The following is a 24,504-nucleotide window of genomic DNA, read 5'->3' as shown; positions in this document are numbered from 1 at the left end:
TGTTCCTAAGTCTTTCAGACTCCAGTTGAACCTTTTGGATACCTAATAACCTTCAGAGTTGGACTGAAAAGTTCCAGGTCAGTCAGTGATAGAGGTGGCAGTTGGGTGGATAAATAACTGCTCCTATCCTATCTAAATGCTACCACATAATTAAAAATAATAAATGACTTAAAAAGTAATATTTTTCTTTTTTCTCTAAAGAGTTCATGGGGTTGGAGGAACAAATTCACTTACTGGGATGGCTCTGAATCACTTCCTTTTCGTTTTCTTGGAAATTCTGTCGCATGTGGGCTGAAGGATCTCATAGCAGTTGGTTTTGTCCATGTGCTCATATGACTGGAAATCACGGGAGCAATGCACTGGTTGTCTTCTAGCAACACTTCACCTGTGAAACATAATGTTTAATATTGTGCTTCAAGTTTTATTTTATACATATCCCTATCACACATTTTAAATGGTTTTTCTCTCTTGATATTTTAAAAATATCCCCTAAATAACATGAAAGACTAATTATGTACACTCAAGTATTAGTTAGAAATGTATTTGTTAGTCCATACTTTTTAAGTTTATTTTCCCCATCAAATTGTAAAAAAAAAAAAAAAATTTAAATGGATATTGTAGAAAATATGGAAAACAAAACAGTAGAAGTGGAGAAAAACCAAATTTCACCAACAAATGGTACTGTTTACAGATATTTCCTTTAAGAATCTTTTCTTTAGTTGTCATTAAAGTAATTGAAATCACAGTGTATATTCTGCTTTGTTTATGTATCATTGTGATAACTTCAGTGTTATTATAAATTCTTTATAAATTATTCTAATGACTGCATAATATACCATCATTACTTAACCACTCTTCTATTGTTAGAATGTATGTGTTTTTATTTTTCACCATCACAAATATGTATTGTGGTATATAAAGCTTTTTGTCTACTGGTTATTCTTTTGGATAGCATTCCAGAAATGACTTAAAATACTCATGTCCCTCAATCTTGTTAAACCCAGAATTGATAAATATGATACTAGTAAAATCCTTTTTGTCTAAAGTGTGGTTTATTACATGCTTTATAAAATATAAAAATCAGAATCAGACTAAAATTATCTATAATCCAAATATGAGCCTCCTTCTCATATTAATTTGCATATAACAAGTTTAAACTCATTTGTACCTTATCACACAGATTGAAAACAGCAATATTTACAAGAGAATACAATAAATCTACATTAGTGGGAGATTTTTAACACATCTGAATTGGTAACTGATATACTGAGCATTCAGAAATGATACAGAAAATTTGACCAACACAATGGAAAAACTTGATATAAAAACCATATACAGATCACTATACCTAGCAACTTCAAAATCTAGTGTTGATTTGCGGTGGGGTATCCATCAAACATTTGTAAAAATTGACAATATACTCGACCAAAAAGCAAGTAAATCTCAACAATTTCGAAAGACTGATATCATACAAAAAACATTTTTTGACTACAGTCTAACTGTTAGACACTTGTAATAAAAAGATAACCAGAAAAGTCCTTATATCTTTGGAAATTAAGAGATACACAAATAATTCAGAGAAGGAAGAATTCAAATGTAAAATTATAAAATATTTGGAACTAAACAATAAAAATATTATACATGAAAATATGTGAAGAAAGTGAAAGCATTACTGAGAGGAAAATTTTAATACTAGGTGTTTCTAAAAAGGGATTGAAATTTAAGGAGCCAACAATTTAAAAAATTATAAACAGATGAGTAGAATAAATCCAAGGAATTAGAAGAAAGGAAATCATTAAAATAATACTAGAAATAAAGAAATAGAATGCAAACAGGTGTAGATCAAAAAAGTTAAACATATGTTCTTCCAAAGATCGGAAACTCTAATAACCCTATGGCAAGATTTTTCAATAGAAAAGAAGGCATAAATGAATAAAAATAGAAATGGACATGGTGTTATAATTTTAGATGCTCTAGAGATTTGAAAGATAATAAAATCTCAAGAACATTATTCTAAATATTTTAAAATAATAAAAACATTCCTAGGGCCGGCCAGGTGGCTCAGGCAGTTGGAGCTCTGTGCTCCTAACTCTGAAGGCTGCTGGTTCGATTCCCACATGGGCCAGTGGGCTCTCAACCACAAGGGTGCCAGTTCAACTCCTCGAGTCCCACAAGGGATGGTGGGCAGCGCCACCTGCAACTAAGATTAAACATAGCACCTTGAGCTGAGCTGCCGTTGAGCTACCAGATGGCTCAGTTGGTTGGAGTGCATCCTCTCAACCACAAGGTTGCTGGTTCGACTCCTGCAAGGGATGGTGGGCTGCGCCCCCTACAACTAGCAACTGGACCTGGAGCTGAGCTGCGCCCTCCACAACTAAGACTGAAAGGATAACAACTTGAAGCTGAACGCACCCTCCACAACTAAGATTGAAAGGACAACAACTTGCCTTGGAAAAAAGAAGTCCTGGAAGTACACACTTTTCCCCAATAAAGTCCTGTTCCCTTCCCCAATTAAAAAAAAAAAAAAATTCCTAGAGAATTTTAACTAACAAAAACTGAAGCAAAAAGAAAACCCTGAATATTCTTACATTGTTTTTACACACACTATTCCAATATATAGAAAAACTGGGGGATATCATTTTTTATGTGGCTTATAAATTTTGATATTACAACCTGACAATGGCAGTACAATAAAGAAAAACTATAAACCTATCTCATTCATGAACAAAGACACTGAAGTCTTAAAATATTAGCACACAAAGTTGATAAATGTATAAAAAGAATAACCCATCATGACCAAGATATTTTATCCCAGCAATGCAAGTCTAGTTTAATATTAGTAAATCAACATAATTTACCACAAAATTTGATTAATGGAAAAATATAATTATCTGAATAATGTTACTATTTCAATATTAATGAATATTGAAAACATTCTCTTTGCAATCAGAAACCAGAATACCTTTTATCACTAACCCCTTTCAACTCTAGACATGCTAAATACTCCACTAGATGTGCTAGTGGAGTAAGACAAGAAAAAGGAATACGAGGTATAAAAATTGGAAAAGAAGAAAATCATTTTTTTCACTATTATTGGGAAATCATATGATTGAGTATATATAAAACCACAAATAATCAACAGCTAAGTTACTAAAATTAGAGAATGTAGCAAGTTGGCTGTATGTAAAATCAATATCTAAAAATCAATTACATTTCTATTCACTATTAACAAACAGTAAGAAAATGACATTTAAAAAGATATAATTTATATTAACCTCAAAAAATATAAAGTACCTAAAGAATAAACATAATTAAAATGCATAAGATCTATAAGATCTTTATGAAGATAGTTATAAAAAATTGTTTAAAAAGATCCAAATACATGGAAAGATATGCCATGCTAATGGATCAGAGCCCTCAATATCATAAAGATGTCAATCCTCCTAAAATAGAGATGTCAATTCCTCTATCATACAGATGTCAATTCCTCTTTTAAAATGAGTACTCATTTTTTGGTTGTTGTTGGAACTTCACAAACTGAATGTAAAATGCATATGGAAGTCATGACTAGCAAAGGAAAACGTGGGAGGATTTGCCTTATCAGATATCAAGACATTATAAAGCTACAGTAATTAAGACAGTATGGTATTAGCGGATACCAAGCAGGAGATAAATAGGCAAAAGGAAAAGAAATATAGAGCCCAGACGTGCATATGTAGACATCTGCTAAATGTCAGAGGGGAAATTTCAGATCAATGATGGGAAACCAGCTTTTTAAATAAATGGTCCTGCGCCAATTCCAGTTGGACTGAACACCTAAGTGTAAAAGGCAAAAATGTAATAGAGGACTCTAAAGAAGAGAGAATATCTTTGTTATTGGTGTAAAAAGAATTTCCTAAAACATAAAAAGTAAAAGCAATAAAGGAAAATACTGACCAATTCGACCTCCTTAAAATTAAATGAATGTTGATCAAAAGGCACCATAATGAGAATGAAACCATAAGACACAAAAAGATATTTGTTACACATATAAACAACAAAGGGCTAATAGCTAAACTGTATAAAGATGCCTTTGCACCAATATGAAAAAGACTAGCAACCCAACAGAAAACTGGATAAAAGACTTGAATGGGCACTTCAAAACAAAACAAAACAAAACAAAACAAAAAAACGAAGCTCCTTATGTTGTTTTGCACACCTGAAACTATGATAATGAAAAAAATAAAAGTTCCAACTATCAATACACAAAAGCAAAGATAGCCAATCTAACTACTAAATTAGGAAAATCCAAAGTGAACTACAGTGATGTACTACTACATACCCATCCGATGGCTACAATCAAAAAGTGTGATGATGCTAAGTGTAGGTGAGGATGGGGAAGAACGGAACACTCATGCTCTGCTGGTGGGAATGTAAATTGCTACAACTACCTTGGAAGCCATTTTTGCATTACCTAAGAAAGTTGAACACATTGAAATCACATGTTTCATCATTCCATTCCATTCCTAGGTACATAGAAAAACTCTTAAGTTATCTTGGGAGACATGTACAAGAAATGCATGAACAGCACTGCTTATAATTGAACAAAAATTAAAACCTGAGAAAACTGGGAATTAATTTCCATCAACAGGAGGATAAATTGTTTATTCGCTGAATAGAACACTTAACGGCCATAAAAATGAATGAAGTACTGATATACTCATCCACATGGATGACTGTCAAACTAATGCTGGGCAAAAAAAGTCAGCCAAAAACATACAGCATGTTTTTTAAAAATTTAAAGTTCAAAGAAATGTAAAACTCATCGACATGTTTTTTAGCAATATCTACAGTTTGCCACACTACACAGAAAAGCAAAGGAACATGACTCTAAAGTGAATTCTTTTGGGGGGAAGAAAGGGGATGCTATCAGTGAGGGACCGACACCCAGGGAATGCTAAGGAATTAATGTTCTACTTCTTAGCCTGGCTGTGAAGTCACAGATAATTGTTTTGCGTTTATTCTTTAAATTACACACATACACAATTTGTATCATCTTCTGTAAGTATAATAGGTCTCACAATAAAGAAATGGGGAGAATAATTTTACCAATTATGGTTGGCCCCTTGGGAATAAAGTTTCTAGTTAAGGTATCCCATGACTTCTAAGTCTGGACTCTCTAAATGGGACCAATTTGGAATCACCAAATACCATGAGATTAATGATGGCTTCAGTTTCTAGACTTTATTCTAATAGACTGTGAATGGCAGAACACCATCTGTTTCCCCAGAAAAATGGGAATTTCTTATTGATAACAAATCAGTAGAAAAAATTTACTAACATGGAACCATACCACACACTGGTATATATATAATCCCAGACTCCTACCACCCCTCCAACACCCTCAAGCAAGGACACTCTTCCCCACAGAATTTCAAAACAGAAATAAGATTTTCTTTTTTTTGCTTCTTACTTTAGGGTGTATGAGCTCCACATATTTCAATCCTACTTGCGTATTAACCTTTAAAATACGAAATGGACTATCTTTAGGCAGGCAGAATAATATTCTTCTTTTCACAAAATCAAAATCTGAAGCTCCAAGGATCTTTGTGTTCCCTAATGGGTATAGCAGCGTGGCTCCATAATTAGCTATAGGCCATCTGGCTATTCAATCTGGCTAGTTTGGTAGAAGTATATTCAAAACAGAAGGCTTTCTTTAAAGAAAAGGAAAATATAGGTTAGTGGGACTAATGGGTGCTGGATGAAAAGATCTATTCTTTGGAAACAATCCAACATTCAGATAGTAGATTTTTATTTGTTAGAAGGTGACTCATAATTTAAAGAGTAAAGATTTCGTTTTTTACAGACTGGTGCAGCCACTATGGAAGGCAGTGTCGAGGTTCCTCAAAAAATTATGAATAGAATTAGCATATGACCCAGCAATCCCTCTCCTGGGTATCTACCCCCAAAATCTGAAAACATTTATCCATAAAGACAGGTGTGCTCCAATGTTCACTGCAGCGTTATTTAAGGTGACCAAGACACAGAAACAACCAAAATGTCCTTCGATAGATGAATGGATAAAGAAATTGTGGTATATATACACAATGGAATACTATTCGGCGGTAAGAAAAGATGAAATAGGACCATTTGTGATAACATGGATGGATCTTGAGATTATAATGCTAAGCGAAATAAGTCAGACAGAAAAAGCAGAGAACCATATGATTTCACTGATATGTGGTGTATAAACCAAAAACAACAAAAGAACAAGACAAACAAATGAGAAACAAAAACTCATAGACACAGACAATAGTTTAGTGGTTACCAGAGGGTAAGGGGGGGAAGGGGGGTGGTAGATGATGGTAAAGGGGATCAAATATATGGTGATGGAAGGAGAACTGACTCTGGGTGGTGAACACACAATGGGATTTATAGATGATATAATACAGAATTGTACACCTGAAATCTATGTAACTTTACTAACAATTGTCACCCCAAAAAACTTTAGTTAAAAAAAAAAGATTTCATTTTTTTCTATTGACGTAAAATTGGAATATAACATTTTATTAGTTTCAGGTATGTAAAGATTTCTTTTTTTTTTTAAAGATTTCATTTTTTAACCTTCTAGTTTACTTTCATCCTCTACATATACTTATTTAGATGATGAGACCATGTATTAAGAATTGAAATTTATCTCTGCTTTTATATAACTCATTTTGGAGTTTATAATTTCATATTTTGACATTGTCTTTCCTTGCCAAATTGGGTCACTTCTCAATGGCAAATGTAATACATGTTATTTAACACTCAGTGAAATTATTCAGAATTTAGCTTGAACAGAGATACTGCTATTGTCTTTTACAAAGAAAGTTTGTGGTTTTATTTGAAATGTGATTAGCATTAAATCTCACTCCACTCAGTATGCACCTCCCTGGTGATGGTAATCAATCTAACAATATTTTCAAGGTCTACCATTTAGTATCAACTCCTCAAGGATGGAAATAAATTGTGGGAAACGAGAAGCTGCTTGGGTATCATAAGCAGGGGAGACCAAGTAGCCACTTGGTTTAGGTTCATTATTACAAAGGGGTTCAAATTTGGAATCTGACATTACACCGTGTTTCCCCAAAAAGAAGACCTAACTGAAAATAAGCCCTAGCATGATTTTTCAGGATGACATTCCCTGAACATAAGCCCCAATATGTCTTTTGGAGCAAAAATTAATATAAGACCCAGTATTATATTATATTATATTATATTATATTATATTATATTATATTACATTATATAAGACCTGGTCTTATATTATAGTAAAATAAGACAGGGTCTTATATTAATTTTTGCTCCAAAAGACGCATTAAAGCTGATGGCCCGCCTAGGTCTAATTTTCAAGGAAACACGGTAGTGTTTATGGTTTGCTAAAAGAATGAAGTGCATTTCATTGCATTACCCTGGACATTCAAAAGGGAATCTAAAAGAAGTGTGAAATCAGAACTTCCAGATTTATCTTCCTGGGCTGCTGGAACAGGGTGAAATTCCCACAATAAGGAATATGCAGTTCCCCACTGTTCCTACTTCACAAACAAATAGGCCTACTTCCTTCCATTACTTCATTTTTACTGTTTTTAATTCCATAGAAGGAAAAATATACTCAATTATCTGCTGGGAAAAGGGTATTGTGTGATGTGGGATTTAGCAGTCTGAATGACAACCAGTTTTATAGGTTTGTGCTAATGAATTACAATGGAAACCAAATACGGTTTCTTACCACTGACACATTAAGATGCTGAGTCGCTTAATAGATAGAAATGAAGTACTAATTGGCACTATTCAAGAAAAATATCATCTAGCGATAGTACCATACACAAAGTATGAAAAAGCTTTTGCTCAGCAGAAATTTAAAATATTCTATTATTTCACAGTTCTCATCAAGAGCCAGATCTACTAGGTGGAGGATATATTTTAAAAGGTTACAATTAAATAAGTACCTGCTCTCAAGAAACTTATAATCCTGTATATGTTTATGCATATATAGGCACATAGACGTATAAACCAAATACAGAATGAAATTAGACTTAGATGAAGGTACAAGTTCACGCTGCAAGAACAAAGAGAAGGGCACTTAGTTCTTCTGTCTGTGGGAGGGAATAACATTTAAAAAGCATTTTTATTTTTTTGGTCAGTATTTCTGTCTAAGAGAAAACCATGAACAGGAAGCACATGCACTCAGTAAATCCTATGCCATTGTTAAAAACTATGTTTAGTTGTTGAATCAATGAATACGTATCAGTCAGGTGTTAGACAATTCCTCTCCTGATAAAGAATCTGATGGGTAAAATTGGACTTTTTCAAAAGAAGTTTTACCTTCTTACATATGCATAGTATAGAAGTCCTCAAACTTTGGCTGACAACAATAATATCCCACATGTCTGTCTTAAATTCTTCTCTCTCCAGAACAAAACCATGTGATTCTTTCAAACCTTACCCCTATAATGTCTCGTCACTATTGCTTGCTCTAGGCGGCACACACTTTGGGTAAAAATCCTTCCCTGTGTGGTGTGATTGGAATAGAACACCAGCAGTTGTCTAGTCCCCAGAGAGCCAGAAAGTAGAACTTTTATTGATAATGTTCTGCTTCTACTTTCATTATTTATAAGATTCTATTTTACACATCGGGCCTTCGCACTGTTGAGTCATTCATTTATATAATTTTAGAACTGTAACTGACATTACATATGGTCTAGTATAAGTCCCTTGTTTTCCAAGACAGAAACAGAGTTCCGCGGTTGATTAAGGCCTTTGCCCCTTATCATACAGCCAGCCGCTGAGGGACAAGGGACTACTGTGGAAGTCCCCTGACTCCCAAAGAGGGCTTTCCTTGGGTAAACCCAAACCTGTCTTTCCTTGGGTAAACCCAAACCTGTCTTTCCTTGGGTAAACCCAAACCTGTCTTTCCTATAGGCTGTTGTTAAGCCACTTCTTTACCATTTCATACATCTGCATATTTTTTATATTTAGGTGCTGGCCCTTCTTAGTTGTTGTTAAGTTTAATCTTCTTCTGTATCACCCTATCAGCATCTTTTTGCATTCAGATTATATCTAACAGATTGCCTCAGCCTCCTCAAAATATGCCATCTGCAAAAGTGACCAGCATGACATTTACATTTTCAAACTCTCTGGCTGGCATATTGAACAAAAAAGCCAAAGTGAGAACAGCAGGGAATTTACTCACTGTGACCAAATACAGTGGACGCAAAGTAAGAGCCCCAGGAAGAGCTACAGAGGAAAGCAAAAGGTTGACAGTAGGGATATGATAGTAAAGGTTAGAATGGACTTAGTCACTCAGCAGATAGGAAAACTGGACTGGCTGGGTTGGAGAAAGCAGTAAGACTGTGAACAATGCAAGGGTGTCAGAGTCTCAGGGATTAAGCTGTGCTCGCTGCATGGCTATTGGGCCTCGTGGCTTAAAATGAGCCAGAGGGGATCTGGTTACCTATGTGACACATCCTTCCTATGAGTAAGGAGGGGTCAGGTATTTCCCAGGCTTGCTCAGGGCAAAGGCATATATATCCCAGAGTACGTGTGAGGTAAGACGAGGATTTGCTTACATCACTCCCATCAGACTATGTACTAACAATGGCCTTAAAATGAGCCAGCGCCCTGGATCTCTTGCACAGTATACACTAGGTTCTCCATATCTGGTCATGAGGGCACAGCATTCGGGGTAGAACACACGCCAACTGCATGCGTGTCAATGGGAGAAGCTGGATTCAAAGAGATAGGAAGTTTATGACTTCTAAACTTTAGAATGAACTCAAAAATCAGTTCTCCAGCTTGCAGCACAGCCGAGTACAAACGAGACGGTAGGAAAGGAGCCAGCCTATCCCCCTATGGGGACAGTCACCTGGTTGAGTGGAACTTGTCAGCTGTGGTCCTATAATATCCTGCATATCGTTCCGTCAGTACATATTCTACAAGCTACTATAAAACAGACACTGTGCTACCAGAACTGGGAATACAATGGTCACCAAATGGATGGCTGCTTCATGGAGCTTAAAATCTAACAGATTTTCCTGTGCGCCCTGAACTTCTACCAGGTATTAACCAAAGGCTTCAGTGCTGATGGTGGTGCAGTAAAATGAAAGGGAAGGACAAAATTATCAGGAAATGGTATCATTTACACGTATCAGTGAATAAACTCTAGTACATAATCTTGAAGTGTTAAGGTACATGGCCAACTCACTTGCCTGTGTGACATTCAATGACAAAGATAGAATTCCTATAAACAATAACAGTTCCTAAGTTAATTAATTTGTTCACACATTGTTCCTCCTCTAATAGAGTGGGGAAAGGGACGATTTTCTTAGCTAATTTTTATTTTATGATGTGATTCAACTACAATTAAGTATTGCCTTTTAAGTATCTGTTTTGATCTGGAAGAAACAAACTAGTTTTGCTCTTGAAAGTAAAAATTCCTATAAAACACTTGGAGAAAACCCTACAAAAATATCTGGTTTTCTTACATTGCAATAAAAGATTAAGAGGAGGGAAAAGGAACACAAGAAACTATCTTGTCCAACTCACTCACCTTACAGCTGAGGAAACTTGGGCTCAGGGTGGGAAAGACTATGCCCAGCTGTGTGTTACACTGCAGTTTAAACAGAGGAAAAAGAAACAGAACTTAAATAGCCTCTTTTGGAGAAACAGTTCTCATACATGTCCCACTCTCAGTCACTACCGAAATTCAAAAGGAACAAAACACACTAAGCAGGAATTTCCATGCCATTGAGAAGGCAGCCTTCCCTCCCACTAGCTTTTAGCAAGCAAGGAGGGGGGACACTTTTGGAGGAAAGTATTGTAGTATTGCACTGAAACATTGAGGAAAGCTATAAACATAGTGTCTAAATTTCAGTAAGACATTTTTTTCAAAGTTGGAGAGTTAGTGAGTAATGTAAGCCTCCATTAAAGCCTTGAGGAAAAAAATAAAGACGGAGAGAAGAGATTTTAGGCAGGAATACCAGTTAGGAAGCCAACCGCAGCAGTGAACCAGAATGAAGAGAAGCATGACAAACATGGGTTAAGTCACTATTGTGAAGAGATCACAGCCACTGCTGCTATCACTCACCCGCCCCCCACTACCTCCACCACCACCAATAAATTAGTATTTTACTGAATCCTTCCTTACCAGGCACTATACCCTTTACATACTTTATACACTCCTCACAGCAACCCTACCGTAGTGGTTTAGCATATGGGGAAACAGGCTCAGAGAAAAGAAGTAATTTGCTACGATATTCTTTTTGCGGTGGCTACAGCCCTCAGTTATTCAGTCAAACATGAATCTAAGTGTTGCTGGGAAGGTATTATGTAGATGGGATTCAAGTCCAGAATCAGTTGACTTTACAAGGGAGATTATCCTAGATTATCTGGGTGGGCCTGATTTAATCAATTGGAAGTCCTTACAAACAGAGTGGAGGTTTCCCTGGGGAAGAAACGCTGCCAAAGGACAGCCACTTCAGTCTGTGCCCAAGAGAGCCAGCCTGGCTTTCCTAAGGGACAGCCCTGCAATTCCAGTCTTGCCCAGCCTACCCACAGACTTGCATAAACCAATTCCTTGCAATAAATCTCTTAATATACAATAAATCTCCTACTGGTTCTGCTCTTCCAACGAACCCTAACTGATACACATACCAAAGATCACACAATTATTAGGTGAAAGAGCTCAGATTCTCTCCAAGCTAAAAGTAGGCCAGTCTTCCAGACTCCCTCCCACAGAAGTGCACTTGTAGACATCAGCACTTCACAGAAATGACACCAAGTCCAAATGTCTAGCAGACATTGAAGGAAGCGTAAACAGCTCTGGAGGCCAGTCTGCCTGGGGTCAAACCCTGGTCCTGTTACTTACTATGCACCTTTTCCTTGGGCAATGGACTTAAATCCTGTGTGTCAAGTTCCTCATCTGAAATGTGAAATGATAATAGTACCTACCTGATAGCTGCTGAGGAGTCAGTGAATTATACCAGGTAAAGCATGTTGACACCTAGCACATAGTAAATACTCAGTAAAGGTTAAGGATTACTAACTATTTAGCGGAACCAAAGGGTGAGAATGATCCGTGCTAAGCCTTTGAAATGGGGCAAAGAGGAAGCGAAACACCCATGATGACTCTCAGGAAATTGGAGTCTTGGGAAAGCAGAATATAAGCAGAGTGACAGATGCGCTGAAGAATGCTTCCCTGACTACAACTATTCTAGAGAAGGCCGACATTTCATAGGCATTACAACCTAATCCAGGGATGGGAGGAAGCAAGAAACAGCAGTTCATCAGAATTTCAGTTCCACATCGAAACAGAAAAGTCCCCAACTAATTCGAGGCCTGATCGATCCTCATGCATGGAAAAGAATACAGGGTTTCAGCATTTCCGGCATCAGCAGGTTTTTCTAAAAGGCACAAAAATGCATTTAGATTTGGATGGTCTACACCCACATAATTATTCCACACGGAAAAATACAATTCTTGCAGGTTATGAGTACATAAAGGACACAATGTAGGCTAATACCGTGATTAGCATTAGGCACGATTGGATATGCCACATTTGACACAGAACCTATAAAAGATACAATGGTTCCTGACATCTACGGTATGAACAAAATGAGACACCTTTAGTGTAACTTTGGGGAAAAAATTCACCAGTGTTCACAAAAATACTTGTGTATCTTTTCACTGAAAGGGAATTACCCTAAAAAGAATAAAGACCCTTTAAAAAGGTGGGGTAGGAGGGGCACTGACACTGCACTAGGCAAATGGTAAAGTTCCACAAACTGAAATAGAATACGAGTTTTAAAAAAGTACTGAAACAGGTTAGCTCAGTTGGTTAGGGCGTGATGTTGATAACACCAAAGTTGCTGGTTCAATCCCCGCATGCACCACGGTGCGCTGCGCCCTCCTTAAAAAAAAAAAAAAAAAGGTACTGAAACCCAAAGTGACATTTATGACTTTAATACTATCTCAGCATAACATGCTATAGTTATAGTAACGATCAGAATCTAAAGCTGCTCTCAGGGTCTTCCCAAATAGCTAACAAAAATTATTTTTAAATCTCTTAAAAAATAAGTTGTAGATGCCTTCTCAAATTTGAGGTGTGAATTTGTATATCCCTCTAAAATCAGGCTGCTTTGCTGACAAATACGTCCCAGAGGCAGCTATCATTATTGTTGAAAGGAACTGACAAGCCAGAAGTGCTAGTTGAACCCAAGTTGAAAATTAAAGAAGAGGAGAATTATCCTAAAGAAGCCACTAGCACCAGAGTGCATGGAGAATTGGGTTTGGTCTCTCTTTTCTAGGTCAGTGCTGTTGCCTGGGTGACTCACTGAAGAAGAGATGGCCTAGCTAGAATGCAATAGTGTTTGTCTCCATGGTAGTGCAGGCACAGCCTACCTCTGGGTACCCCGTAACTCGGACAGGAAATCCAATTCTCCAATCAGAGAGCTGATAAGAGAAATAAATGTAAGGCTGGAGATCATATTCAATATTTCAATCAAACTTTTCTCTAGGTCTTTGACAAAACAATTATCAATATTTACAATCTTTTATTCATTTAAACCCCCACTGATATCTACTCTGTATAGAGTTCAATTTCACTTGTGTCTATCGTATACTGCTCTATCTTTCAAAGTCTGTATTTCTGTAAAATATCTATGGCTGTGCATGTAGGCTCAACAACAATCTATTCTCCCTACTCCCTACATTCTACTCTCCTAAGAAAATAAAGATGAAGAGGTATTTTGGTGTCTATAGAGCTTCTGCTTTTCAGTAACTTCTAAGCCAGAGATCCTCTGCATTACATCAAACTAAGAAGGACATTTTCTGATGTTATCACACATAGGTGTTTCCATGAGTGCTCTTTTCACACGAGGGCACTGGATTCCTTTTGGTTTATAAACCTTCACTAGGTGTTTGTATTGGAAGTGGAGCTGCATGGGAGGGTCTGAGAGCCCGCCTGGAGCACCTGTCCATATTGTGGAGACATCAGTGATGGGGATGGGAACAACATAGGTCATTATGTTGAACAGATGAGGGAAGTCCAGATACCTGCTTCCCAACAGGCTGTGATGGGAATAAATGAAACAGTACCTGTGATGCTTATCAGAAGAAAGAACATGGAATAGCTTTAAAGATATAAGCAGCTACTTCTTCAAGGAAGGAAAGAGGATGAAGGAGAGTACAAAGTGGCCCAGATGGACTTGGAGTGAAAGCTAAGATTTAATAGCCAATCACCCGGCAGGAACCAAGACCTCTGCTTTTTTTCTTTCTCATCAGAAATATGCCACAAGCAGCCTTTTCAAAGTGATGCAAAAGCTCTGTTGCTGACCGTGGACTGAAAAGAAAATGCAAATATGTTTCCTTTCAGAGAGCAGGTAAATCCGCTGCCTATAACTCAGGCTTCTGTGTCAGCTGTCCCGTCACGTCACACATGTGGGAGGGGCAGCCACCCCAACTCCAGCAATGCAACTTCAATGGTCAGTTTTTCCTTTTCCACTTTTCCCATCCAGAGCCAAAAAAATACTAACATCATTTCTGCCCAGCACATCACTGATGATTTTCCATTTCCATGCTAATCTATGCCCTGAAAGACTCCTTCTTCATGATCTATCCATCAATGCTGAAGTTGGCACCTTCCCTGAAAGCCTTCTGTGAGTCCCTCCCCCATGAACATAATTTCTCCCAACGCTGGGTGGGGAAGCTCCTATCAGCTAACTCCTAGCACTGAAACCATGAATTTTACTACGTTCTATCTTGTCTTACAAATATTTTCACCTAGCCTAATACACTTTATAAGCTCTTCAACACTTTTCTTGCTTTATCCATTTCTCCATCTCTGTTCACCTAGTACAGCAGTAAGTACATATTTAATGGACACTTTATGAATGACCCAGCCCTGGCCACACCTCAAACCAGCCACCATTCATTTTAAATCAACAGAATCTTATTAGGCACATAATAGGTGCAAGGAGTTGGAGATTGTAAAGATGAGTAAGATCCAACCCTGCTCTCCTAGGAATGTGTGACCCAAGGGTAGAGCTAAGAAACCTACCTAAATAACTTGTGGCAAGCAGGTACAGGTGTTATATATAATAGGCACATAAAAAAATTACAGTGTGAAAATAGGAGAGGCAACCATGGGGTGGCAGGGTGGGGAGTAATTCTGGGGAGGTTTCATAGGAGAAGAGGAAAAATCATTTGTTGAAGATCAGATTTCATTAAACAGTTTGTAATCATCTCATTTAATTCCCACATAAACCTCCAAATTAGGGTTTTTTTTTTAAATTAAAGTTTATTGGGGCAACAATTGCTAGTAAAGTTACATAGATTTCAGGTGTACGATTCTGTATTGCATCATCTATAAATCCCATTGTGTGTTTAGCACCCAGAGTCAGTTCTCCTTCCATCACCATATATTTGATCCCCTTTATCCTCATCTCCCACCCCCCACCCCCCTTACCCTCTGGTAACCACTAAATTATTGTCTGTGTCTATGAGTTTTTGTTTCTCATTTGTTTGTCTTGTTCTTTTATTGTTTTTGGTTTATATACCACATTTCAGTGAAATCATATGGTTCTCTACTTTTTCTGACTTATTTCGCTTAGCATTGTAATCTCAAGATCCATCCATGTTGTCACAGATGGTACTGTTTCATCTTTTCTTATCGCAGAATAGTATTCCATTGTGTGTATATACCACAACTTCTTTATCCAATCATCTATTGAAGGATACTTTGGTTGTTTCCATGTCTTGGCCACCGTAAATAAAGCTGGAATCAACATTGGTCCACATATGTATTTATGGATAAATGTTTTCAGATTTTTTGGGTAGATACACAGGAGAGGGATTGCTGGGTCATATGGTAATTCTATTCTTAATTTTTTGACGAACCTCCACACTGCCTTCCATAGCGGCTGCAACAGTCTGCATTCCCACCAACAGTGTATGAGGGTTCCTTTTTCTCCACAGCCTCTCCAACACTTGTTACTATTTGTCTTATTGATGATAGCCATTCTGACTGGGATGAGGTGATATCTCATTGTGGTTTTTATTTGCATTTCTCTGATGATTAGTGATGTTGAGCATTTTTTCATATGTCTATTGGCCATTTGTATGTCCTCTTTGCAGAAATGTCTCTTCAGGTCCTCTGCCCATTTTTTAATTGGATTGTTTTTTTGTTGTTGAGTTGTATGAGTTCCTTATACACTTTAGATATTAGCCCCTTATCAGAGGCATTGTTTGCAAAAAGCTTCTCCCATTCAGTTGGTTGTCTCTTTATTTTGTCAATGGTTTCTTTTGCTGTGCAGAAGCTTTTTAGTTCGATATAGTCCCATTGATTTATCTCAGCTTTTACTTCCCTTGCCTTTGGAGTGAAATTCATTAAATGCTCTTTGAACCCAAGGTCCATAAGTTTAATACTAGGTATTTTTTTATCCCCATTTCATAGATAAGGAAGTTGGGGCTCAGAGAAGTTAAGTAAGTTGACCAAGGTCACATAGCTAGGAAATAATCAAACAGGCAATCACACTCCCAGTGGCCCAGTTCCAAAGCTCAGGCTAATGTTCCTACACAGACGCCTCCTCCTCCTCCTCATGCATATAAAAACAGAGTGATACCGGAGGGCAGCTTCTGTGATGACATCTGACTTCCACAGGCACCGCTGGAGGGAGGGCAGTGGCATTCCAGGAGCAGCCAACAGACTGAAGATGGGCAAGTTTAAGCCATATGGGGAAAGGCAGATTCCCTCCCATCACTGAGGCTAGGACATACAAAGTGGAGATATTTTGAACGAGAGAGCCTGTGGCTGAGTCTCCATTTTCCCTGTGATGTACTTGGAACATATGGTAAAGTGCATTTCTTATCTGCTTAAAAAAATAAATGAAATATTGCAAGCAAAACATTTTCAATGTATTTGAAATTTGTTTTATGACAATAAACTTGACCCTCAATTACAAATATCCGATAATGCAAACTGTGTTGGGTAAAAGACTGATTCTCTCTACATTTCCTTTTCCTCCAACCTTCTTCGTTTTTCTCTCTGTAAAGACGTTATCTGGAGATTTAAACCATAAGAGTCAAGACTAAAGAAACTAGATACCAATAATTCACTTAGGTACATGAAAAAAGTCCTTTCATGTCAATGATGTCAACTGACACTTAAGTATTTTCAAATGAGAAATTTTTGTTTTTAATTGGGGAATATTGGGGAACAGCATATTTTTCCAGGACCCATCAGCTCCATGTCAAGTCGTTGCTCTCAATCTAGTTATGGAGGACACAGCTCACTTGCCCATGTGGGAATCGAACCTGCAACCTTGGTCTTATAAGTACTGCACTCTAACCACTGAGCGAACCGGTCGCCCATCTGTGGCTCAGCTCCAAGCTCAAGCCATTGTCTCTCTCTGGCCCATGTGGGAATCAAACTGATGGCGTTGGTGTTATGAGCACTGCGCTCTAACCACTGATCCTACCGGCTGCCCAAGAATTTTTCTATTAGATAACTGCATTGATTTAAACATTTTAAGAAGTTTAAAAATATTTTAAGTTAAAAACTGGAAGTGAGAAAAATGAGATATTATATCCTAAAGTGATATACATAGTAATGTGTCAGGGACCATTAAATGTGACATAACCCAAGTAAGAAAAGAAAACGCGGGTGTAATGCAGGGTGTCAGCTCCCACTCCCCGCACACAGGACATGGTGAGGCCAACAGGGAACACCCACGGAGCCATTGATAGGGGAGTCATACCACTATTTCTCACTGGCAGCTGGGTTGGAGACACAGGAAGCAGGAGCCACACTATCTGTAACCTGCTGTCCACTTCTCTCTGCCAACCAACCAACCAACCCCGTAGTGTAGCCACGGCAGTTATATCAGTGGTCAATGGCTAACTGGTTACAGCTGACGACCAACTAGCCACAGCTGATGGCCATCTACTACCTGAGCCAGCACCTTTCCACATGAGGTCAAGAGCCTGGAAACTGCACTCCTGGCTCTGTCCCCACACTCCACCCATCCTGGGTCTTGCCTCACAACCTATGTGACAAGCATCTTCCACGAGGGGCCCTATGCGAGGAACCTGGAGGTATCAATATCCTGGGCACAGCCAGGCTTTCTGGGCACAACCAGGTTTCCTGGGCACAGCCAGTCTTTCTCAGGGTACCGCCAGTCTTTCTGGGCACAGCCAAGGTTTCTCAATGATGTTCGGTCGAGACACAGGAAGCAAACATCCACCTGTACCCCAACAAGGGATCTTGCTGCACCCCAGTCTCACTGGCGGCTGGGTGAGACACAGGAAGCATCTGTCAGTTCCACTACATGGTGGTACGTTCCCAAGCAAACAGTCAAGTGGTCCATCAAATCAGGGATGGGAGGCACTGCAGCGTGCACAGGTGGCATCACCTTATTCAGTTCCCCATAGTCCACAGTCACTTGCCAGGGCTGCACGTTCGCCTCACAATGTGTGCCCTCTCTGCAGGACGAGGGCTCCAAGTCCTCCCCAATGGGGGTGAGGGACGACCTTGACCTCAGCCACACCTTCCACAGAGGACTCAACAAGCGTTTCCTCCTAGGACTACAAGTCCTGCACCTGGGCCGCCCCAGCAAGCACCTCCCAGCTCACACAGCCACAGTGCCCTTTGCTTTCTCTGGCCTATGCTGGTTGGAGAACCGTCCACATCTTCCCACCCCTCCATGGGGATCTAGCTCTCCAGCAGTTGCACGGCTTTTCCTATGCTGGTTGTAGAGCCATCCACATCTTCTGAGTGTCCATACGCACAAACTGCTCCACTGCCCCTTCAGAGAGCTTTGGCCGGCACCATACACTGCTCGCGAAACTGAGCTTTCATACGTGTAAACTGTTTTATTACCCCTTTGGAGATTCTGGCCAGTACCATACCCTGCTCACTGCGCCATGTGTAATGTGGGGTCTCAGCTCCCACTCCCTGCATCAGAATGCAGTACATGGTGAGGCTAAAAAGGACACCAACAGAGCCATGGATAGGTGTTCATACCACTATATTCTTCCTGGTGGCTGGGTTGGAGATATAGAAAGTAGGCTCCACTTCTCTGCCAACCAACCAACCAACCCCTTAGTGTAGCCACGGCAATTATATCAGTGGCCAATGGCTAACTGGTAACAGCTGATGGCCAACTAGTCACAGCTGACGGCCATCTACTACCCGAGCCAGCATCTTTCCACGTGAGGTCAAGAGCCTGGAAACTGTTCTCCTGGCTCTGTCCTGACAGCGGGTAAAGTGGGGTGGGGAGAGGGGAAGGGGTAGGCATGTACAGCTAAGTGCTTCATAAATTACCAGTAAATATCCCAAACTACTCGCTACTACAGAAAACAACTTTCACCTGTGGTTCCAGATGCACTAAAAGCTTAAATTGTAGGTTCTAATTTCTCACAGCCTCTTGCCCCTGGGAAGGAGGGAGGCACTAGATGGGGCAGGGGCTACAGAAGGGCTGGGATTTTTAGGGGAACACCAGTAAGCAGATTGGCAAAAACAGGACAGGAAATCACTGCTGCCCAGAGCAAGCAGATGTCTCAGGTACACTCGTGTCTTACAGGGCACCTGGCTCAGGGCAGCTGGCTCCCTGAGTCCCTGATATGCTGATGACAGGGCAGAGGCTGACTAACGCCCCAGATCCCAGGCACTTGAGCAAGTCAGCTGCCACTGTGGGAAACTGGAGGTCTTCAACTAAATGGGACCATGGAAACGAGGTCTATCAGAATGAAATGTTATTACCCGACTCATAGTTTCATAAACATTTTGTAAAAGGAGAGATTTAGAAAGGATGCTATTGATAATCAATGTTCACAGCACAGAAAGAGAACATAGTAAACCATTTCCATTAAGAAAAAAAGTAAAGTGAAATCACTGTACTTACTTATTAATGTACTTAATATTTTGGCTTCCCCTATATAGTTGAAACATTCAATATGGTGTGGTTTTTTTCACCCTGGAGTGGAATTTTGACGGGGTGGCAGTGCCTCCCTTCTCTCTTACTTCCATCCCTCTTTCTCCCTCTCCCTCTTTTCCCCAGGGCTCCTTTTCTTCTACTCTCCCATTTTCCTTTCCCATTCCCTCTTGCATCTCTCTGTCCTTCATCTCTTCCCCTTCCATTCTCCCCTGGCTCTTCACACCTTTCTCCCCATCTTGTTCCCTTGATCTCTCCTCTTTCTTTACCCTTCTTCTCCTTCCCCTTGTCTCTTTTCCTCTCTCTTTCCTCCCCCTGAAACATGTGAAAAGCAATTTTAGTCCATTCTGGTTTATGTTGAGTAATGCAGTCCAGACTGAAACTCTGCCTAAGGATCCAGGCCAGGAACAGTAGCTTATGCAAAGCTGACTGGGACATGACTTCTGATTTCTGAGTCATATAAATGAACTTAAGCCACTGTAGCTGCAGAACTACACCTCAAGAGTTGGGTCTGAGAACATCACCCTGAGAACGTGTGGTGGTAAGCAAAGGCAAGGAGAGAAAGCTGCCCTACAGATGCCTCCACCTAAGACTATCTCTGGCAGTCAGTCCGGGAAATACGCTGCTCTCCCCCACCCCCGCAACTGCCCTCTCCCCAAATCCAAAGTTTCTGGGATCATTTACCAGGAGGATGCCCAGTCACTAGGCAGCTTGCTTAATGTTGCTGTTTACCATAAGCTTGTCAAAGAAAGTAAGAGGGCAGGCAATTATGTTAGGCACCAGCTGATTTTTGGTGGTTATCTTCAAAGCGAGGAGTGTAACCAAACTATGGGGGTTTTCCTCCCCACCACCAGTTTTAGATTTTTATTTTATACCAGGGCCTTAATGTCAAACTGCCTCGGAAATAGGAATCTGCAGGGATTTTCTGTAAGGAAACATAGCCTTGGATTCTGATACAAAAAAAAAACTGTTTTGTTTTTCCCTCCAGGGATGGAGGGAACTTGTAACAATATTTTTTTTCACCTCTTTCCATAAAGGGTGTCTGGACATTGCTCATTAGCACCACCCAGTGAGACAGGAAAGAAAGGAAAGCAGCATGGGCAGGAGTCACAAATTGTAACTGCAGTTTTGACACTTTCTAGCTGTGTGACTGTGGGCCAGCCTCAGTTTTCTCATCTCATTTATGAAATGGAGCTAATGCCATCTATATCACAGGACTGCTATGAGACTAAGGAAGGTATCCCTTATGCTTTATGCCTGATTCATAATAGAACCTCAATAAACGCTGGCTCTCCCAGCCCCCACTGAAACTTGATACTCATACCTAAGAAGGATTAATTTTGGTCATTCCCAAGTTCATATTTGTTACTCAACTACAAAATAGCAATCAACTACTTGTCAAAAAGCAATTGGAAAAAAACTTGTCCTAAGTCCATAGGACTTATCTGGTAAAAGCTGCCTGTTTGATTAGTAGGTGCATTTTCACCTACTAATCTTTTTTTCTATAAAGCCTAAGTATGATTTCAATTTGGCTAATTTTACTTGTGTGGAACAACACTTTCTTAATGGATTAGATAAAATCTATTAACTTCACAAAGCAAATTGGAGCTGTAAATATATATCAGGCCAACTATATTAAGCTAATGTTCATGGAGTACTTCACTATTTCCCAAGCATTAGACTAAGCACTTTATATATATTTAAATGCATTTATAGCTCATCCAATCAAAAGAATGTTATAAGACATATACTGTAATTATCCTCATTTTACAGATGAAGAAAGCTAAGGGTAGATAACCTGGGTGACACAGTAAAGGGCTGAGCTAAGTCACAGCTGAGAGCTGACAGGTTACCCCAGCTTAACACTATACATACTTCATTCTCTCTTCAAAACAGTGCTTACTCACATCTTTATATCATCCAGAAAGACTTGAAATATTCAAATGATAGGAATTTGGCAATCTCCCTATGATCCAAATTCCCAAACTAGATTGTCAAAAGCACCTCTTATTATTGCTGTATTTCAGAGAAGAATCTAAACTCATTACCATATTCCAAAAGGAAAACTGGAAATTTAATCAACTGCGTCCCTGAACTTCTCACTCTGCCAGTCTCCCGTTAGTTATTTCTGCCTCCAATCTGTCTTAAATAACAGATATTTTATAATCATTCCATAACTGTGAGTAGTCCCACGAAAGAGACCGGACAGGGTTGCCAGTGAATACTAGAGAAACGAAAAAGACGTAGCAACGCTTCCAACTGAAGTCACAAAAACCCCACAAAAGTATAAAACAAAGCAAACCAGCTCCACTGACGGCTTTCCTAAAGCCGTAATGGTAAAAGACAAGAGCCGCCTCTCGCTTAGGCAAGGCTGTCGTTCCCGAGTGTGAGGAATGTGATGAACCCGCTTCAACGCGCTCACCTGCCCACCTGCCCGCCCCAAGGAGGGGCAGTTTGGGAAGCGGGGAATGGAAGTATTTCCAGTTCTGAGTGGATGGGCTCGCAGAACCCGAGCTCCTTCAATGGCTAATGACAACTGGTTTATACAAAAGATGAAATCTCACAAGTCCACGCAGCAGTCTCTGCACACTGCGATGGGGGCGCCCCGTGGTAGGTGGAGGGCTGCCGCTCGCCATCACACGGTGGATGGTCCGTCGCCAGCTCACCTCCGCCAAAACGTCCAGCCTGGGGCAAAGAAACCGGGCTGCGGGCAGATCGAAAGCCAGCGGCGATCGCCGCCGTCAGGCCCCACCTCCGCTCCCAGGGAGGACACGCCGGGCGCTGCGCCGCACCTGTGCCCCAAGGAACGACCTTGGCTCCGAAGCCAATCCGAGGCGATGCCGGCCCAGAGGAGAGCCCCCAGCAAAGTGTTCCCACCTGGCGACGCTGCGCCAGCTGCTCGCTCCACAACTCCGCCAGAGGCGTCTCCGGAGCGTTGGGCCCCGCGCCCCCACCTGGGGACGCCCTCCCGCAACCTCACCTCTCACCGCAGCCTCCTCTTCCGCCGCCATCGCAGGAGCCACCAGGCCGGCTCCGCAGCCCCAGGTCTGGCAGCATCGAAAGGTACGGGCCTGCCCAGGTGGCGACCCCGGAGCAGGGGCGCGAGGACCCGCAGGGCTGTTCCCGGTGCCGTGGCTGCCGCCACTGCAGCCCCGGGGCGCACAGCCAGTGCCGACTCGCCGCCCGCCCGCCAGCCGAGGCTACAGAGCATGCGGACTGGGGCTCGCCCGCCCGCCAGTCTGGGTGCCGCGGGGCTCCAGCAAGACAAAAAGACCCGGCGCGGGGCGGAGTCACCGTGGGCACCTCCCCGCCAACCCCGCGGCTGGAGGCAAAGTGCGGAAAGGTTTGCGAGGTAGCACCTTGAGCCTTTCTGGAAACCGGCCCAGTTAAAACAGGTTTCCACGATCACTTTAAGATTCATTGTCTGAGTGTTCCAAAGGTTGGCGTTCTTTCCCTTGGGGCAAAGGTAAAGGATGAATGGAGATCATTGCAGGGGAAGGTGGGTGCGGAGAGGGGAGCTTCGCTGCAGAGACAGAGGTGTAGTGACAGAGAGGGGTCACCGAGGAGGAAGTCGTTTGACATCCTGCAAAGGTTGGGTAAGTCCAGAAGCAAGATCCTTTGGGGATCCCTTGACAGCCCTCCATCCTATGCCAAATACGCTGTTTCTCTCCCCGCGCACCGGTCCTTAGTTACAGTTTGTCCAGTGGAAGTACTGGAGGAAGAGTAGCAGAAACACTAAAATAGCCTACGTCTATTAATTATCCTACCAGGACTCTTCATTAGAGCATCTTAACTAGCTGCTTGCGTGTCCTGGGGGCTACTTAGGGCTGAACCTGCGCAAAGGAGCTGGAAGCATGCCCATGACTGGACTCGTGCAGTCTTCAGTGGGGACTGAGACTTCATGCTGCTGGAGGCGGAAGGGGGTGGTAAGAACTGTGCTGCCCTCCATAAAACACCAAGACACATCGTAATCAAAACCATTTTTGAAATGTCTCCTTCCTAGCTTTGACATGGAATTCTACCCCATACCCAAATTCTGCTGGCAGCTCAGAAAGAAAAATTCTACAGATAGAATTTAAGACTATTTGGCAGGTAGTCTTAAAATCTGGCCTAGGGTTCCCTACGCGTGTTCAAACCCTGGCTTTCCAGACAAGTGTACACTGTTTTGAGATGGTTTTCCAAGGGTGGTGTTGGGGGTGAAGGGATACCCTTAGACCTGGGCATGTGTTAAATGCCAACTAAATGGTGAAGCAGAATTGCTAGGACTCTGATTAGAATGTGTAGTACAGACTATATACATTGTCTTGCTTGGAAAGCATTTTCCTCTTATCATCTCATGTGAGCCTCACAACTACTTTTTGTGAGATGTTTGAACACCTATAGTTCTTGTGTTATCGGTAGGCAAACAGAGGTTTGGAGATGTGAGTATTTTGGCCAGGATCATTCAGTAGATGGTAGAAGCCAGACAATAAAAGTCAAGTCTCCTTGATAGAAGTTCATACTGTGGTGTCCAATAAACTTGCCCATGAATCATTGCAGTCCTCATTTCTTAGAA

General features: G+C 40.7%; 1 protein-coding gene across 2 annotated transcripts in view; it reads right to left on the bottom strand.

The window, feature by feature from the left end:
- The window catches only part of BMAL2 (basic helix-loop-helix ARNT like 2), a 66,312-nt gene extending 42,921 nt beyond the window's left edge, over nt 1-23,391 (bottom strand). The window contains exons 1-2 of one of the 2 annotated variants that reach the window (XM_019737416.3): nt 22,930-23,391; nt 235-385 (exon numbers count right to left, since the gene is read on the bottom strand). In XM_019737416.3, the coding sequence (XP_019592975.2) occupies nt 235-385; nt 22,930-22,960 (182 nt within the window). In that variant the 5' untranslated portion in view covers nt 22,961-23,391. The remainder of the gene's footprint in view (nt 1-234; nt 386-22,929) is intronic. The other variant, XM_019737418.3, reaches the window with a different exon arrangement.
- Nucleotides 23,392-24,504: the final 1,113 nt, after the last annotated feature.

The sequence above is a fragment of the Rhinolophus sinicus genome, chromosome 1, assembly GCF_057876585.1.
Source record: "Rhinolophus sinicus isolate RSI-liver-muscle chromosome 1, RSI-T2T, whole genome shotgun sequence".
NCBI lineage: Eukaryota > Metazoa > Chordata > Mammalia > Chiroptera > Rhinolophidae > Rhinolophus > Rhinolophus sinicus.
This window is presented reverse-complemented; position numbering and strand designations above follow the sequence as displayed.